At 46.7% G+C, this 18,639-nt stretch overlaps 1 protein-coding gene across 6 annotated transcripts in view; it reads right to left on the bottom strand.

Annotated features, from left to right (window-relative positions):
- The window catches only part of ERC2 (ELKS/RAB6-interacting/CAST family member 2), an 876,217-nt gene that overhangs the window by 151,589 nt on the left and 705,989 nt on the right, over window positions 1-18,639 (bottom strand). For all 6 annotated transcript variants that reach the window (XR_006741074.1, XR_006741075.1, XR_006741076.1 and 3 more), the window contains one exon: window positions 16,396-16,460. Coding sequence is in view for 1 of the 6 variants with exons in the window: in XM_045579041.1 (XP_045434997.1) it covers window positions 16,434-16,460 (27 nt within the window). In the remaining 5 variants the exon portion in view is untranslated. The remainder of the gene's footprint in view (window positions 1-16,395; window positions 16,461-18,639) is intronic.

The following is an 18,639-nucleotide window of genomic DNA, read 5'->3' as shown; positions in this document are numbered from 1 at the left end:
TTTAAGGTAAACCTGAAAGATCAAGTCTGCTCAGATCTCACAACACAGGGAGCTTTGGAAACACGGCAGCAGGCCTGCGTTTGAAGGGGAGAGGCGAGGCCCCATTACCAGCCCGAATCCCATGTGGGAATCAGCATTCCCCTTTATTCCTTAGGAATAATAAGGATCATAATAATGCACCCAAACAGAACCATTGTCTTTACAATCACATCCCTCTTTAATCTGCACAATCAGATGGGGTTGAAGGTGTAGGAGGCGGTCATCGTAGACAAGGTCCAACCAAGTAGAGACGATGTAAAAGTAAAATAAAACCAAGACACTTCCTTTGACTGGCACAATCTCTGACTCCTAAAACAGTGCTCTTTCCCCTGCTCATAGAGGTTCATGGATTTGGTCACCCCACACTGCTCAGACCTCAACAACCCCTCCTGAGACTTCAGAGCTGGAAGAAACCTTTTTAAAAAGATGCAGAGAATCCTGTTATAAGTTCAGTTGTGCCTCCTCAAATTTTATGTTGAAGTCCCAGCCCCCAGTACCTCAGAATGGAAAACAAGGTCATTCACATGCAATTCCGTAAGATGGAGACCCTAATCCACCATAAATGCCATCCGTGTAAAAACAAGGGATCTGGACACAGACACACCCACGCAGGGCGGACCCCACGTGAAGACAAAGACAGAGACTGGGGTCTCGCATCCACAAGCAGAGAAATGCCAAGGCTTCCAGCCAACTAACAGGAGCTGAGGAGGGGCAAGAACTGGATTCTCTCTCACAGCCCTCAGAAGAGACCAACCCTGCCGACCTCTAGACGTCTAGCTTCCGGAGCTGTGGGACAATCAATTTCTGTTGTTTAAGCCACTCCGTGGGTGACACTTCGCTGCAGCAGCCCTAGCACACTAATACGTACAAAGCTTAAGGTGGGAAGAATCTATTGTGTGCCCCGATTCATGGCCCCCTCCCACTGAGTCTGGGAGGTAGGAATGAGAAATGAAGCTGAGGCTCACAGAGGCTGAGGCGCTCAAATGGAGATGACACAGCTAGCAGGTGGCTAAACTGGATTGATGCCTGGGCAGTCTGAGTTCAGATCCTGTCTTCTTAACCACAAACATCGCAGCCTCGGGTGGAGTGGCCAGGACAACCGATTAGCATCTCCTGAGCCCTCTCTGTAAACCTGCCAGGCACTTTTAGTAACATCACACAACCACGAGGTTTCGCAGAGGAGAAAACAGAGGCAACGAGGTTAAATGACTGGCCCGAGGTCACACAGCCCATCAGTGGAATAGAGGTTTGAAGAAGGTTTGTTCAACCACAAACTCAGATTTTTCTGGGTTCTCAGTGGTAGGTGTGTGTCCCTTCCCATATCAGCATCTCTCTCTATGTCACTGGCAGCTAAAGGTGTTTCTGAATCTCTACCTGCCACACTAATGCACACACCAGCCTTTCAGACATTCGTTTCCTCCCCACCTCTATGAGAAAGCATCGCTTCCCCCAAGTGGCGCAGAAAGTAGGTTCATGCGGCAAAGTCTATGAAATTGCTTCAGTCTGTGGGTCAAACTCTGATAATGCCCTAAGTCAGTTCCAGGAATTTTCCAGGGCCACACACGGAGAGCGTATCTGGGTGTGGAACAGAGCTTCTCAACCAGGGGCAATCCTGCCCCTCTGGGGACCTTCATTCACCATTGCTGGAGGCATTTCTGGTTGTTACACCTGAGAGCAGGGATGCTACTGGTCTCTAATGGCAGATGCCAGGGGTGCTGTAACATCCTGAAATGCACGTATGCACAGCACAGACGTGTCCAGCCCCAAATGTCAATAACGGTGAGGTTGAGAAATCCTGTCTCGGAGTGTGCCCAGAAGAGACAAACTGCCCACGTGTGAATTCCAGCTCCATGGCTCACTATTCCACAACCTACGGCAATTTACTTAAACTCTCCAGGGTAACGAGTTCTTATCTCCAAAACGAGACTCATAGTCCCCACACCGTGCCTGACACAGTGTCACCCTCAGGATAGTTACCAAAGCTGGGAGCGAGGCACCTGGCCACGGGCTCCACTAGCTGCTGCTCAGTTGTCCCAGCTGCAACTTTAGCTGAGGTCGGCGTCCTCGGTTTATGAATGGCTGCCTTAGGCACTTAGCACATGCACAAAAGGCAAGGTACAATGTACAATACAAGGAAACTCTTGTTTCAAAGCAAAATCATGCAAAAGAAATAATTTAGGCCATCCCTCTCTAAAACCTTTTTAAAAATATTTAAGAGGGAATCTTTTGGAATCTTTTCCAAGGTCTCCATTTACCTATGCCACTGGCATTTACACAGTGCTTACCGCAGGCCAGACACGGCATGCTTTGGTGGAATTAATCCTCAAAACAGCCTCAGTGCGATGGGCACTTCCTTTCCTTGTCCTTTTTAAAACAAAACCACTTCTCCTGAAGCATCAGAACCCAAGATCAATCAATGCCTTGTTAAGTTTTCATTCTAAATTACTGTTCTCCTTATTACATTATAGCTATAGTCTTCTAATGGTTTCCCCAACCCTCCCCAGGAGCACTGAAACTTTAGCAACGTGACAGGCCTTGTGGTTCAGCTTGGACAGCCAACACATGGCTTAACATGGACAAGTATGCATTATACAGTATGTACAATCCATAATCAATCAGATATATTACCACTCTTTGATTTCTCAACCCTGAGACAGCTGACTTATGAATTCTTGGAACTTACCCCACTTGGGGAGAGACTTTGGTGTGTGGTTTTAGGAGCTGGGAGGGAAGAGCCCTTTGCCACATGGCGGCCACATCACACTGAAACAAGAGCAAGGCATGGTGGTGAAAGACAAACGTGGGCTCCAGCCTGGACCCTCCACCTCCCAGCCCTATGACCTCGGGGCGTGACTTAGTCTCTTCTCTGTAAAGTGGGACACCACAGACCTACATGCTGAGGTAGAACAAGACTAACCAGAGTTACATAAAGAAGGAAAAGACATTCGATTATGGCCGCTCTCCATCTCTGCTCCTTGTCTTGACTGGGATTCCATGGCCATAAGACTCCATTGGCATCTGTTAACTGACCACAACCCCATATTTAAATGTCATGGTGTCACTTTCCTATCTTCTTTTAGTTCCTTTGTGCATTACCCGTCTTGGCTCCTGACCCTGGTGTTCAGGCCTCATCATACAGCCCTATGACAGCCAACCGAACTGCCTGTGCTAACCTTCTGCTATCCAGAATGAACAGCAATGTGGGTCATGCAAGGTCAAGTTGCCCTGGGCTAAAGTGCAGAGTCCTTGGACTCTTCTTGGAGCCTCATATTGACAGATAATTAAGAATAGGTCTGACTTGGGTAAAATGACTCAGGAGAGCAGGGCCTATTTCTGTTCAACTGCTGTGGAATTGTACACAGTAGATATTCGAGAAATATTTGTTGAACTAATTGCTAAACGGGTGAGCATTAGTGAAGTGCTACATAATGAGGTATGTGGCGCTCTTCCCTCCCAGTGTCTTCTTTCATTTCTTTTCAAATAATCGGAATAATTTGTAGGCAGGAGCACGAGAGCTTAGCTTTTAATCTCATCAACAAAGAACTTTCCAAAGAGGAGACATTCCTTTGGCCTGGGTTGTTGGCATTTCAGATGTAATTACATTTTTCACCCTAAAATTTCCCAACAAGATTAAGCGTCACACACAAAGTTTCCTTAACCCTCTACTCAAAAGTTTGCAAAGGAGCTCTGCCCACTTTTCACGGGCGTTCTGAGAGATGCCAGCTGCCGGCAACCATGAAACATGAAACACAAAGGCCTCGTAATCCCTTGGACCAGCGCCGCCTGCGCAGCTCTGCAGGCCTCTCTAAGAACACACCGGGGCCCACAAGTGTGTACACGCTTTTCTGCAGAAAGAAAGAAAGATGCAACCTTGCCTTTCTCAACAAGCTGTTTCTAATATTTCCTTTATCTGCTCCGGATCAGACAAGATAAAATTGTACACATATCTAAGCAGAAAGGCAGCGTTAGCATTTCTTTGTACTGTCACTTGCTTTATGGCCTCTGTGGGAGTTCCTCCTGACTTCACATCATGGTGACGGTTCTGGTAACAGCTGAGAAGTTTTAAGCTCCTCCGGGTACCTGATTCCAATTGGCTGTTCACCATACTAGTTTATTGGGACTGTATACGGAGGGCTTTTGAATTTGTGGGTGCGGATTTTTTTGGGGCCTAGGCTGTTTGCTGGCTGCTATGAAAGTTAGGTCCAACCCATTCTGTGAAGGGGGCTTTTGGTCCAAAGCATGAGAACCCCAAAGAGACCGACTGCATTTATTTCTTTGAGGACGTGAATCCACATAAAGTAGTGACAGTGGTCAGACTGGTGCTCAGTGGCCCCTCAACCCCCACCCCATCTCAGGAGACAGTCACTGACCAAACGTTTAGATCTTTATAATGACCAGCAGATACTTGATAAATAATTCCAGAAATCCTGATGCTGCAAGACTGTCAGAGGTGGTCAGTGAAGAAGGTATCAAAGGAGGGGATAGTGGGATGAAAACAAAACAACACGGGCCAGTATTTATTGAATGCTGAGACTCTGTACCAGCCCTGGGCTGGCATGTTGAGTCATTATCCTATTTGATTTCCACCAGAACCCACACTTTGCACATGAGAACACTGAGGCTCAGAGAGACTCAAAGTCACACAGCTACTAAGGGACAGATCTGGGAGGCAAGGCTCCCACCCTCGCTCCATGAACTCCCACGTGCAAGATGGACATTTTACACATGAGAAAGGAAAGGACGAGAGGAGGAAGATGAGGTGAAAGAAGGTGTGAGGAGAAGGGGAGAAGTGAAACATCCCGAAATGGAGAGGAAGCAAATGGAGCCCTTGTTGGCTGCCTTTATGGTTTTGGAAAACATGAATCTGTCATCAAATCTATTGCAAATGTTTATGCGTTGCTATTGGCCTGGAGCAGTATTTTCTGTTTCACCTGTGAAATGTCTGCCCACACAGATGGGTGATACACATGGGGCTCAGTGTGCTATCAGGCCTCACTGCCCTGCTGCCGGCTGTACTGTGCTGAGCGCGGTGCGAGGCTGAGAGCATGCCCCATGCTGCCTAGCCAGAGCCACTCAGCGGCCACTGCAGTCCAGAAGCAGCAAAAGGCAGCAAAGAAACCAGTGGACATGGCCATGCTCCAATATGAATCATACTGATAGACAAAGAAATTGGAATTTCATAAAATATTTCACAAAATAACCTTTTGATGGTTTTCCCAAAAGTTTAAAAAGATAAAGAGACTTGTAGCTTGTAGGGTGTACAAAAGCCACTGGGGGTGAACAGGTCGGCCACGGTTTGCACAGCTGATCTCTGCCTGAGGGCCCGGCCTATCAAAGGCTCTGCGAAGGCCTGCAATGGAGAAACCGACTTCATTCTGCTTAATCCAGATGCTTCCAAACGTATTTGAACACAGAATGCTTTCATTACAATTTTTAAAAACTAGTGTCTCATCCAATACCATCAGCTCTCTAAGGAGCATCTTAAGGGAATTACTACTACAGGGGAAGGAGCAATTGACCAAGAGTAAGATGTTTAAATTCATGTCCTACCTTCCATATCCTATCTCTATATCTCTGGAAAAACCTCAACAGTTGGATTCTCACTGAAAAAAACATAATCCTCATCAAGGACATGTTTTTCATTGATTTGAGAGAGAGAGAGAGAGAGAGAGAGAGAGAGAGAGAGAGAGAAACAGTGATCAGTTGCCTCCCAAACGAGCCTCAGGGATTGAACCCACAACCTGGGTATGTGCCCTGACTAGGAATTGAACCTGCCACCTTTCAGTGTATGGGGATGATGCTCCAACCAACTGAGCAACACTGGCTAGGATGCGACCTCACTTTTTTACATTATAGAAAGGCTTGGTGCTACCTGCCTTCCACCTCATAGAGCTTAGGGGGGATCAGATGAAAATAAGGAACGGACAAGGGTATTTTCTCTGAACTGCTAAGGGAGCTGTGAGTGACACAGAAGTGGGAGAGGCAGCAGTGTCAGCCCTCAGCGCCTTGAGGACATTCCCAGTGATGGTGGACTGGCACAGAGCTACATGCTGGTGCTGAGGGCTTCCCCTCAGCTGTCCCTGCCCTCAGTGCTTGTGGCATGGCAGTGACCAGCTCACCCTTCCCTGTGCCCAGTCCCTGCCCAAGCTGAGAGGCCACCAAGGAGAGGTGCCCAGTTACATAAAGCTCCCCGGGGCCTCCAGGAGCGGGAGTCCGAGCCTCCAACCAGGTGCTCGCGCTCACCCACCAAGCGTGGAAATGGCTTAACAGTCTGGCCTCGGCAAACACGTCCGTGCATTCGCAATTTTCACAAATAATAACAGGGAGGAAATTCCTCCGGCGTGTCCGGGCTTGCACCCTCACCCACAGTCACCGCCTTATCTGCTGTATCGGGTTGCACAGAGTCCCCGCCTGTTGTGTAAGGAGGGACAGGAGCGCTCTGGGCTCTGAACACTTCCTCGTTCTCCCTCGCTGTCCTCTGCATCCCCTCAGAGGGAAGGACGGCTCTTTCCTGCCATTGGTCCCACTGCACGGCCTGCAGGCTCCGCTGAGCTTGGGAGCTGCTGGCGGAGATGCTGCTGGCTGGGCCTGTCATTGAGTCATTTCTCTCCGGGGAGAAAACAGAAGTGCTTTCATTCCCTGGTGTGTCACCTGCCTGCAGACAAAGAGGGCGTGAAGGCTTTCCTCTAATGTGCTTTCATCCTATCCCCAAGCCAGTGCCGGCGCCAGGGATACAACAAGCACATGAGTAAACCATACGTGCACCCAACAGCGGCCACAGAATGCTGTACCTGCAGACCCTCGCCAGGACCCAACCCCAGGGCCAGGGGACTCCCCCTTTTAGTCACAGAGGGCTTTAATTACAGAGACTCATCTCCAATAATGCAGTGACATCAGAGGTCAAAGGGCACTGAAAGAAGAATGATGCCAGGATCAGCAGGGCTGCTAATCACACCCGCTGACTCCGGGCAGCCACAGGCACCCGCTCCCTTGCCCACACCTGAGCAGGAAACAAGCAACCTCACATGGGCCAAGAGCAGTCGCACTGGGGCAGCGTTTGCCGCTCCCACCCTCCCCAAGGGCTGTTCTGTGACTGCCCCAGCCTGGCCAGGCTCCCCGACGGGCCAGGGCAGAGCAGACATCAAAATTACACACAGATGTCAGTATGTCAGCATGGAAAGACAGTCATGGGGCACTGAATAAATAACAACAGTAACAGCCTTGAGCTTAGGCCAGCACATCAGAGTGGTAGAAGCGTCCCTGGTCAGTGTGTCTAATTGGTCAGAGCAGCGGCCAGCACACCCAAGGGTTGCAGGTTCAATCCCTGGTCAAGGGCACATACCTTGGTTGCAGCCAATTAATGTTTCTCTCTCACATTGACGCCTCTCTCTCTCTCTTTCTCATCCCTCCCTTCTACTCTCTCTAAAAATCAATGGGGAAAAATATCCTCAGGTGAGATTAAAAAAAAAGAAAAAAAAAAAGAAAGAAAGCAGCAGTGGTGGAACCAGTATGGGAACTGGGTCTGCGTGACTCCAGAGCCTGGTGCTCTCCACCCACTCAGCACCAGAAACCAGGCAAAGTCGGAGTCTGTGAGTCAAGTATATATTGGCACGACCATCTCCGTATAGGAACATGTGCTTTAAAATGGCATTTTCTCTGAATGAGATATGTTTTTTCTTGACTCCTCATCAAACTTTCTAAGTTTCCTAGAAAAAGTAATAAATGGGGGAAATGAAGCATTAGCTGTAACATTTAGGTTTCCCGGTGAAAGTGGTATCTGTGATAGTCATTTCAGATCTTGTCCTGTGTTTTCCTCTGAAGGAGGAAGGTACAGTGTACACAGAGGGCTCTTTAGCCACATATGGGCTTTTGCCTTTTCATTCTGGGTCTAACAGGTTTCACTGAGAAATGATCTTCCCTCAAAGAGATGATGACACGCTTCCTTCTGTGTCATCCCAGCAGCTCTGTTATCAAGCCCTGGGTGTGCAGAGTGACCAGGCGCTAAGGAGATGCTTGGAGAAGGACTGGGTCCTCAGCTGCCCAAGACCTGCGACCACAGTCATTACTGGAGGAGCCTGACTCTTGAGGACACACAGTGGGGTCACAAAGAGCCCAGCTGGCCTTCAGGCTCTGGAAAGCTCCTGCAGACGGAAAGAAACCACAGGCAGGGCTGTTCTTTAAGCACGGAAGCATCCCAGAGATCCTGTCACCACGGGAACAGCCCTGTGTGCTGCAAGACAAGTGTGGCCCAGTGTAAGAGCTGCAGGGGAGAGCTGGGCAGCCTAGACCAGGACCTGGCAGATGTTTTCTGTTGTTGTGTGCTGCTAATCCCAGCATTTGCATTATATTTTTCTGGAAAACATAGCTAGAGGGAATGCATATTCCTGTCCCCAAAGCTCTGATAGGCACATTCCTAGGAACGGGGCCTTTGGCCACCCCTGGCAGAATGAGATTGTAGGACTGATTTCCTGGGGTCACCTGATAGCCAGGTGGGCCTGCAAGCTCCCTGAAGAGGTCATCTTACCTGGGAAGGCATAGATGGGGAAGCCCTGAGGATAGAGTTAAGAGGCATCTGGGTGTGACCAATGGCCTCCAGACAATTGATGCCTCAGTGGCAGAGAGGAATACAGCCATTCCAGTTGGTGGTGGCCTTAAATGCACACTCTTACTCCGGATGCTGCTGTCTGGGTTTCCATTTTGTTGAGGTGACGGAGATGGTTGGAAAGAGACAGAGCAGACTTCCTCTCTCTGTAACACCGAGAAAGTTCTGGCTCAGCTTGTTAACATCATCCACCAATGGATGGCTTCCCAAAGCTGGCCTCTGAGAGTGTCTACTCTTGGGCCACTGGTCTAGAAAGGAGAAGTGAGCCTTCGCCAACCCACATTTACATGTCCCAGGAGGCATCTCTCATGCGCTCCCTGAAAAGGCCTTGCTGCCAGTTGGAATGCTGGGAATGAGGAGTTGTGAATCAACACCTGACACTCAACAGTGTCCTGACATCACTTAGTGGTTGGGTTCTTTAAAAACCCTCCCATCTTCCTGGTCACGGTGTGGATCCTCTGGAAAAGAGGGTGCATAACCTTGTGATGTCCCAAGAGAAAGGACATAGGTTACGGGCGGGATTGCCACAGTGGGTGACGCATGTCCCGGCACCTGCTCGCATCCAGACAGCGTGACCTCCCATTGGTGCTGTCTTCTCCCTGCTCTCACCCATGGCCGATGTCCTGGAGTCTGCTTGGCTTACTATTTTTCTTTTAGCTTTCAGTTTTCCATCCTCCTCCCACCCAGAGCTATCTGATTAATTCTCACCAGATGTGAGTGTCTGGACTTCAGATTTGTTATTTTCCCTCCATGTTCCTAACCTTCTTTGGGCCATTTGTGTGATTCCTCTGACCTCGCTAGTGTTTGCAACACCTCCCAAATTAGTGTCACCTGCGACATGACGTTCCCTCACATGTCCTTTTCTCCCCTTTACAGATCATTAGCAAAGAGGTTAAGCGGGACCAGACCAGCACCGCAGTGTAGAGCAATGACAAAGGGATGGGGGAGGCTGGGCTGCTCCCCGGCCGCCAGCCCTGGCACGGGGAGGACCCGATGCGATGCAACAGCCCTCTCCAGACTCCTCCCGCCTCTGGTCCACTTTCATTTATCACCGCTATTTGTTTATGAGTTCCCAGCTGGCTCTCAGGTCCTGAGAGTGTGGTCCCATCCAAGCCAGCATGCAGTGCTTTGCCAGGTAACTCTTCCAAGCTCCAGAAAAATCAAACCAGAACTTATTTACTGTTCTTAAATCAGCTTAAACGCTTCTACCCAGCACTGAGACCATGGGACTTGAGAGCAGAAAGCGGTGGACTGAGACATTAATATTATTCTTTTCTCTCTTCCAATTCATCAGCTCACATTGTTTATTAAAATTTTGTTGGCTTTTCACTAGATTTTATTTATTTATTTGTTTTTTTGTTTGTTTATTTTGCCAAAAGAAACTCTCTGCTAGAGATACAGACTAATCTGAGGTCTCCAGGTATCAAGTCTGCCTTTGCTATCCCCAGGTGTCATAAAATTAAAGGAGACTGAAGAGGGTGTGCTTTTAGGTTACACATGCTTGCTTGCTCTATCTATCTATCTATCTATCTATCTATCTATCTATCTATTCATCCATCTATCCATCTTTCATCTTCACCCAAAGACATTGTTTCCAATGATTTTTAAAGAGAGTGGAATAGAGGGAGGGAGGAAGAGTGAGGGGGGGAGGGAGGGAGGGAAAGGGAGGGAAGGAAGGAAAAGGAGGGAGGGAGGGCAAAGGAGGGAGGGAGAAAGAAAGAGAGAGAGAGAACAATTGGAGAGAGTCACATCAATCAGTTGCATTGGGGATTGAACCTGCAGCCCAGGTACATTTCCTTGACTAGGAATTGAACCCACAACCTTTCAGTGTGTGGGCTGATGCTCTAACCACTGAGAAACACCAACCATGGCAGGATACACCTACTTTAAACCTGCTAGAAATTACGTAGCTGGCTTATGTAATTATGGTCCTAGGAATAAATTTCGCCTTTTAATTTTTCCTCCTTCTGACTTTTCTCTTACATCAAAGCCTCTCTACCACCCTTCCCCTCCTCCATATTAAGATGCAAATATACAGATACCTTCCAGAAACAGCACAAGTTTGAACTGCACAGGTCCACTTACGTGAGCCCCAGTGGGACTCCACGGATGCAGAGGCCGCCTGTATGCATTGTTCTGCGCCATCTTACATAGGGAACTTGAGCATTCTCGGATGTGGGTATCCACAGGGGGTCCTGGGCCAATCCCCATGGACACCAAAGGACAACTGTAAAGTCCTGGGGGTGTCAAAACTTGTACGTAGATTTTTAACTGTGTGGGGAGTCAGCTACCCTCATCCCTACTTTACACAAGGGTCCACTGTACATTCAGAATTTCAAGATTGGTAGCCATTCATTATAAGCAGCCAAAATCTCACAAGGCTGCCCCTTAATTGACAGAATTCTTGATTCCTAGGTAGTTCAGGGGGTGCAAGAGCCAGTGGTGCTGTTCTTCTCTCTTGGTCCTTTACAACCTCCTACAACTTCAGGAACATGGGTTTTTATAGAAAACTATGCCCCACACATCTCCGCAACACATGACTGCTGATCTTCCTTTGCCATCTTTGATGCTCAAGCTCTCTCCTTTCCTTTGAGAGTCAGAGGAGCTGCACACTCTTGACGTTAGGCTTCATCTTTGCTGTAAACTCAACAGCCTGTATGTCACTGAAGGGAGAGGCCAGAGAGACCCTCCTTCCTCCTCCTCACCCCCCTGTGGGCAAACAGGCAAATGGAAAACAGGGCAAGTAAAGTCTGCCTCTCCCTCGGCCAGGCCAACTGGACACAGAGGGAAAACTGCACTCTGGATTCCTCCCTGGGCCCCACCCTCTAGCAACGGCCTGCTCCGGCTTTGACCCCCATGGCCAAGATCTAGAGGCATTGTCCTTTCGATGTTGTCCTTTCTCTTACCTCCCCGCCCAAGTGCTCCTGGCTTCCTTTCCTAGTCCCATCTCCAGATTATCCATTTGTTTGCCTCTCCCCGACGGATACCCGAGTCAGCACCATCAGTTCTCTCATAAACGATGGAGCAGCTCCTACTTCTGCTCTTCTTGCCATGGCCGTTCATCTTCTACAAAACAGCCAGGGTTTCTACAACATCCATCAAATCATGGCGTGTCCCTGCTTAAAAGCCAATGATTCCCTTTTCTTTTTCATTTTTCTTACTAAAACCAAACTGTTTCCCTTGGTCTACATGATCTGACCTCTTCCCACTCCTTCATCTTCACCTACTGCCTTATTCTTTACCCAGAGTCATAGTCTGCAAGCTCTTTCAGACCATAAAGCTCTTTCCACCTCCAGCCCTTTGCACATCTGCTGGGACCATCTCCTGGGTGGTCCACATCCTGGCAGAGACACCTCCTGGCCCTCCTCCTTTCAGAGCCAACATAACACTCATTTCCTTGGAGAGATGCTCTATGAGCAACCTTTTGGAAGTAGGTTCCTTTGGTTAATCTCAATATCTTTCTGTCTTCCATGAAAGCAATGATAAAAATGTATAACTATTCCACTCATATTTTTAATTCTATGTGATCTGTTTTCCTCAACCACATTGTAAGATTCACAGAGTAGCAATCACATCTTCTTCATCATTGCTTTCTCACTACCTAAACAAGAATTTAGCCATTTGATGCAAGAGTGGATGAGGAAGTAAAAATGATTGACTGGATGAGTAAATAAATGAAAGAGAAGTCTCAGTAAACAATGGCAGGAAGAGGAGATGCTTAGTCATAGGAGGTTTAGGCTGAATTAAAAGCAGGAGGGGTAAAGGAAAGCCTCCACTCTGCAGACAAGTCAGGACTTTGGTGGAGAGGACTAAGAGCCTGGCTTCTACCGAGACTTCCCTCACAGCCACTGGATTCCTCTTGGCCCAGGGCAAGCGCAGGCCCAGTGTCTAGACCCTGTCTACGAAGGGAAAGCAAGAAAGCATCAACTTTCAGGCCACAATAACACACACTTCGTCCCAGTTCTCCCTGCGGGGAGGCACACAGGGGGTTCCCAGCCTCTAGCACTGCTCCTGGGTGCGCAAAACCCCTTCCGGGCCAAGCGCTCTGTGCCACACGCTTGCCCTCAGTCACATGGGCCATGTGCTGGTGGCACGGAGCTACCATTTTTCATTTTGAACAGGATGCATCTACTGGCATGACAGCCCCATGCCAAAACTTGTTAATGCCCACATCTGTATTTTAAGGGACCAGGACAGAAAAATTTGCATGTGTTTTCAATCTAAAATGACGTTTTCCTTTCTAGTGATTTAAGAAATAAAAATGACCGTGTGGTCTATGTCCACCCAATTATGAGAATTCACAGTGAAAGCTGGAACGTTCAAATGTCAAGGCCTACGCCGCACTAGGTCTCACAAGGTGACTTGGTTTGGTCCCTCACTGCCCCACCTCATAAATGTTCATCACCACGGTGCTTTTGGGGGGCCAAGGAAAGTGCTTCCATTCAATGGTCATGAAGAGTTATTTGTTCACACAAATAATCCCCACTCAAGTGGATTTTCCCAAATTAAAGTCATGGAGAATTAAATAGCTGCTTTCCCATATTTTGCAAAGCAAGACAGAAAAGGCAGTGAGGGTTCTAGGATCACCCCCCCCCCTCCCACTCAGAAGTCGGGGGCAGAGGACAGTGTTTGAATATGCATCTCGGGGAGGCCCAAGTGGGCAACAACATGCCGGAAATGTGATGCCCTGGGCTCTCTGTAGGAAAATCATGACAGTAAGCAGGCCAGAGGTCAATTCCAGCCTTCAGAAAAGAGGAGTAGAGATGAGCCAATAGGGCGGGGAATAGAGAGAATTTGGAGGTAGATTATATAGTGGGTCCACGCAGCACCGACTATGTAATTAAGAGGACCCAGTGCAAAATGAGATTGTGGGCCCCCTTGGTCAAACATTAAGAATTTCCCAGCGGTGACTGTTTCACAGCAGTGATCGTGCTGCCTCTCTGAGCTGGGGTTCTGTGGACCACATGGGTGACACGCAGATAACGCCCAGGTGGGGTGTGAGGTTGGGGTGGGGGAGGGAGGCCAGCTCTAGGGGCTGTCAGAGCTCCTTAGAAAAGCAAACTTTCCCCAGTCCACTTTGCTCTCGGAAAACAGCACCCCCAATGATCACAGTGAGAGAAATAAATCATGTCTCAGCCCAAAGTGGCAAAAAGGGGAAGGGCTGGCAGGGTGGCTACACTAATTCCGATTTGTTGTCATTTTTGGAGCTACTTTTCCTAAATTATGATTCATTTTAGCACCAAAACACCAGCTACTTCAGATACTATTATAAGTATATTGCTGATGCTTGAGCAAAGTAACGTCTTGTAATGTTTCTTTTATAAGAGCCATAAATCACAATATTCAAAACAGTGAATTTTTAATGTGCCACTATTATCCATCCTCAGCTGTAAATGTAACATCTCCTCGGGCCCCACAGATTGTAATGTGACTCAGAACGCGCAGCGGCTGTTCAAAATAGAAGGTTCCCCAGCAACTCATTACTTCAGTCCCTCAGATACAGTTTTAAAAGCCCGAAGTTATCTGAGTAAACTTGTTTAAGGGAGCCATAAAGAAAGATAAGTAGTTTTCCTCAGAAGCCTATAAAGTTTATTACAACATATTTAAGGGGGATTACATATTGACTAATTTTCCGAAGACAGTAGTTTTCTGGGGCTCAGGGCGTTGGGGGAAGGACATTCATGAGCAGAGCTAGGTCTTCCATGGGCTTTGGCACGAGTTTCCCCCTGAGGATGACAGCACAGGTCCCATCTCAGGGGATGGCAGGGTGCATGCCATGAATCTTACGAAAGAGCAATAAAAATCTTTACGATTCAGGAAAGACAGAAATGCAGCCTCAGGCCCTAACCTCTGTGATGCAGAAGCAGCCGTGTCATAGAAATGCTGCAAGAAGGACCCACACTTCTCACTCCAACCCCCCAAACTCTAGAGCCTTCCTCTGCCTACTCCATCTATGCAGATTTTTAATATTAAAAAACCGTTCCTTCCCATTTAATATTGTTTTAGGTCAATTTATTCTTTTTAATTTATGTTTTTTGTTTTTTGTTTTATTGATTCAGAGAGGAAAGGAGAAGGACACAGAGAGAGAAACATCAATGATGAGAGAGAATCATTGATTGGCTGCCTCCGGCATGGCCCCCATTGGGGATCCAGCCCAAATCCGGGCATGTGATCTGACCAGGAATGGAACCATAACCTACTGGTTCATAAGTTGACATTCAACCTCTGAGCCATGCCGGCTAAGCCAGTTTATTCTTTTATTAGCTTTTCTAGATGCGTAAATGTGATATTTCTCTTAAAATTTTCCCTAGATACAGGGAGAATTTCTCTGGTTTCACCAAGTACTCATACCAACAAGCTTCCCTTTGGAGCCACTTTGCATGGAAAAGACACAATTCTGGTACCATTCTCCCCTTCACCCAGGAAAAGGAGAAGCAAGAAAGAAGGTTCTATTGGCGGCAAAAAGATCCAGAAGGTGTTAACATCTCTATTTCCCAGAAAGCTATTGTGTCTGCCTTTCCAGCGTTTCCCGCAGGACCAGAGGAAGTGGCCTGACTCATTGGTGGGACCTAAGATAGCTTCAAAACAAGCAATGAAACACACCCATAGGCAAAACACAACAGATTTGTTTTAAAACTCACCCCAAGCCCCACTATGAAACAGGGAGCAAGACTTAAGGAAGGGACGCCTGGTAAGTAGAGGCAGAGAATTGTCTCTGTAATCACAGACCCTGTGGTGCTCCAGCCCTGTGACAGTTCATGTTTGTCCCGGAAAACAAACTAACATTCAGTACTCTTTGACCATAAAAAGATCACCATGGTACACAGCCTACCATAGTCCATGTCACCATAGGTATATGCAACTCCAGGGAGCTGTGGCTTGGTGTAAAGCAGCCTGCTGTGTTCTGGAGAGATGTGAGTCCCAGCAATAAATGTCACTAGAGTTCAATGTTCAGTTTATAACTGTGGCGATACATGCACCACCATTCCATTATAAGGCATATAGGACGGAAATAGAGGGTGGGTTCTTCACAGCTAAAAGCCAACCTTTAAAAGAGCAAAACATCCTAAAAAATGCAATGCGTGAAATTTATAATGCAAAGCTCCATAGAAGTGCAATTGTAAAGAGGCAACAGATATGGCACTAATGAGACCTGTCAACATTAATATTTCTATTCTAATTCATTCAGAGAGGTCCAGTTACCCATCCACCATTACTATGCCTTGATCCTGGTGTTCTCTTCAGAACTGCCAGAGAAGAGGTAGCACAATCCATCAAATGGGTTTCTTAAAGATGACAATTTCAGATCCATAAAAATGTATTTAATTTTGTTTTCATTATTCCTTGTCAGACATTTCACACAACCAGAGAGATGTGAGAGTCACACCACCCTGGCAGATCTGGCAAAAGCCAACAGTGCTGGAGAATTGTGACAATTTCTGAGCCCATGGCCATGCTTTTAAAAGGTGTGTATGGATTCTAGCAAAGGCAGAGTTTACATCTTAAATAACACAGAAACATTGGAATCGTGCTTGACCCAGCCCCATCAAGGCAGAGCAATCACGTGGTTTCAGGGTGGCAGGGGGTGAGGGTGGGGTGGGTAGAAAGGAGAGGGCTCTCAGGGATGGTCACAGAACACAGAAGCAAACACAGGGCATGGTCACAGACATCAGCAAGCATGATCAATCACGCACACAACACAACACCAGAATGCAATCTTTTAAAGAAAAACAATATAAAAGATGGTTTCTCACCCCTCAAACAAAACTGGAACTTTGGTTTACAGGCCCGGCTATGCCCATATGCCCTCCTCGTCATCCTGCGGCCGGCCCGGGGAGGTGCACGGAGAGGGGGGGAGCACGGAATGAAAGAAGAGAAGGTTAGTTACACCGTGATGCCCTGGAAAAGCACACCAATCTTCACTTTACTTTTTTACCTGAAAGCACCAGGAAAAAAAAGAAGAAAAAAAAAGAAAACACCCCATAGTAACTTTAGTTCCACATCACCGACTTGTCAAATACATAACTCAGTTTTGTATCTATGGCAACCCCCCACAAAAACATTCCGCCCACCCAGCTCTGACTCTGTGTCAAGATTGGATTAGGAGATTAAAATTAGTCTACATTAGCAGGTGATTATTTTTTGGGAAGGCACACCATCGGAATTGCATATGCCTAAGAAGCAGATTAAACCTGTTAAGTAATCAGAGAAGTAATTACAGGCATCAAATACCCTTAATTTCTCCTAAGCATAAAGTATCAATAAAGGCTGGAGAAGAATTTTTTATTTAAAGGATCTACTTGGGTGGAACCACTTTGGTAGCATGTGATAGTTCACACTGGCTCAGACCTGCTGGGGACTCCGTTCCTCAGGTTCTGTTTTGCTCTCAGCATGAAAGAGGATGTACACGCCACGGAATGATGATCCATTTGCAACCAAATAAGTTTCAAAGAGAAGAGTATGCTTCCAATTCAGCACAATGCTTACGGAAAGGCAATGGTATTTAACTCAAAACTGTATTCAACTGTGGATGAATGGAAACTTATTTGGTCTGAATTCTTGTTGTTGAAAACATTTCCAGGATGGCTCTGGCCACTTTCCCCACTTAGTGAAGTGGCAGATAGGCAGGGGAGTTTCATCTTTGAAGACAGAAGTGTATTCACAATAAGACCAGCATCACAAGCTCTATTTTGAACAAGAGTGTTCTCTGAAATTTCCCTACAGCAGTAACTGCCGGGCTCAAGGATTGAGAGTGTAGACGACCCAGTGGTTAAACTCCTGTCCTGCATGTACTTTGGGGAGCTGTGTCTTTTAACAGGTCCCTGATGAAACCAGGTTTTGCCAGGGCATGCTTCTTGGTTTTAAAACCCAGGACTAGGGGAAAAAAATAATTTGGAATATTTTCTCACTATTTGGAAACTTACTGCGTTGAATCACATGAAAATGCCAATATTTGGCCATTTCTGATCTAGAAAAACAGCAATTTCATACAGTTCAATCTAACCTTGCCAATAGGCAAAGGTATTGTGCATCTATTAAAATATTTAAATCTGTGGTCTTGAACTGAATTTAATATAATTTATGTCCTCTGTATTTCTTATTTTATTTTATGTATTTCAAAATATTACTTGAAGAAGAGGTCCAGAGAGTTCACCAGATTGCCAAAATGGTCAATGGACCATAAAGGGTTAAGAATCCCCACCTGATATGAGTCTATTAGGAGATTTGCACTCAGTCAGAACAGCATAATTTGGTATGGATTTGCACTGGACAATTTAGATAGGAATATTCTGGTAAAAAAAAAAAAAAAAAAGGTATAGTTGATAATTTTTGGCTGGATCTTCTCATGTAAAATTGACCTTGCTTGTCACTGTGCAGTCTAATAACTCTTGACCAAAAAAATTCCCTTTTTTCTACATAACTTGAGAAAAGTGTGTTTTTACATTAATTAAATGTTCTTTCAGTTCCTGGGGAAATGCAAAGTCCAGCTCCCTTTTTTATGCTAATGAAGAAGGGAAACTATACAGCACCTACAAATGGGTTGCCAGGGGTCTAGCAACCCCTTGAACTTCACTGCAGAACCTGTGGGGATGTGTGGAAGTGTAGTTCCCTGGATGGAGGCTTTCATCACAAGGTTCCTGAGTCCAGGTGTTACTGCTATAGGGAAATTTCAGGCCCAAAGAGATGCAGCCATTTGCCAAAGTCAGAAAAAGCCACGCTTTCCCTCTAAGGCAGCCTGCAGCCTCTCCTGAAGGCTCCTCAAAGACTCTACATCATTCTCCTTGCAGAGCAGTTCATTTCATTTTGCATTTAAAATCCAAGAGCATGTATACATTCAGTTTGTTTCAAATCCATCCCCACAAGGTTTCAAATTTTTTTAAAAAAGAAGAAAAGAATAAAAGAGGAAAGCCACTGTCACCAAAATCGACCGCTATTTTCTTAACAGTGAAATGTGGTCGAATGCAAATCACTTTTAGCAAATTAAATACATTAAAAAG

The sequence above is a fragment of the Pipistrellus kuhlii genome, unplaced genomic scaffold, assembly GCF_014108245.1.
Source record: "Pipistrellus kuhlii isolate mPipKuh1 unplaced genomic scaffold, mPipKuh1.p scaffold_m20_p_11, whole genome shotgun sequence".
NCBI lineage: Eukaryota > Metazoa > Chordata > Mammalia > Chiroptera > Vespertilionidae > Pipistrellus > Pipistrellus kuhlii.
Note: the sequence above shows the minus strand (reverse complement) of the source record. Positions and strands in the feature narration are given on the sequence as shown.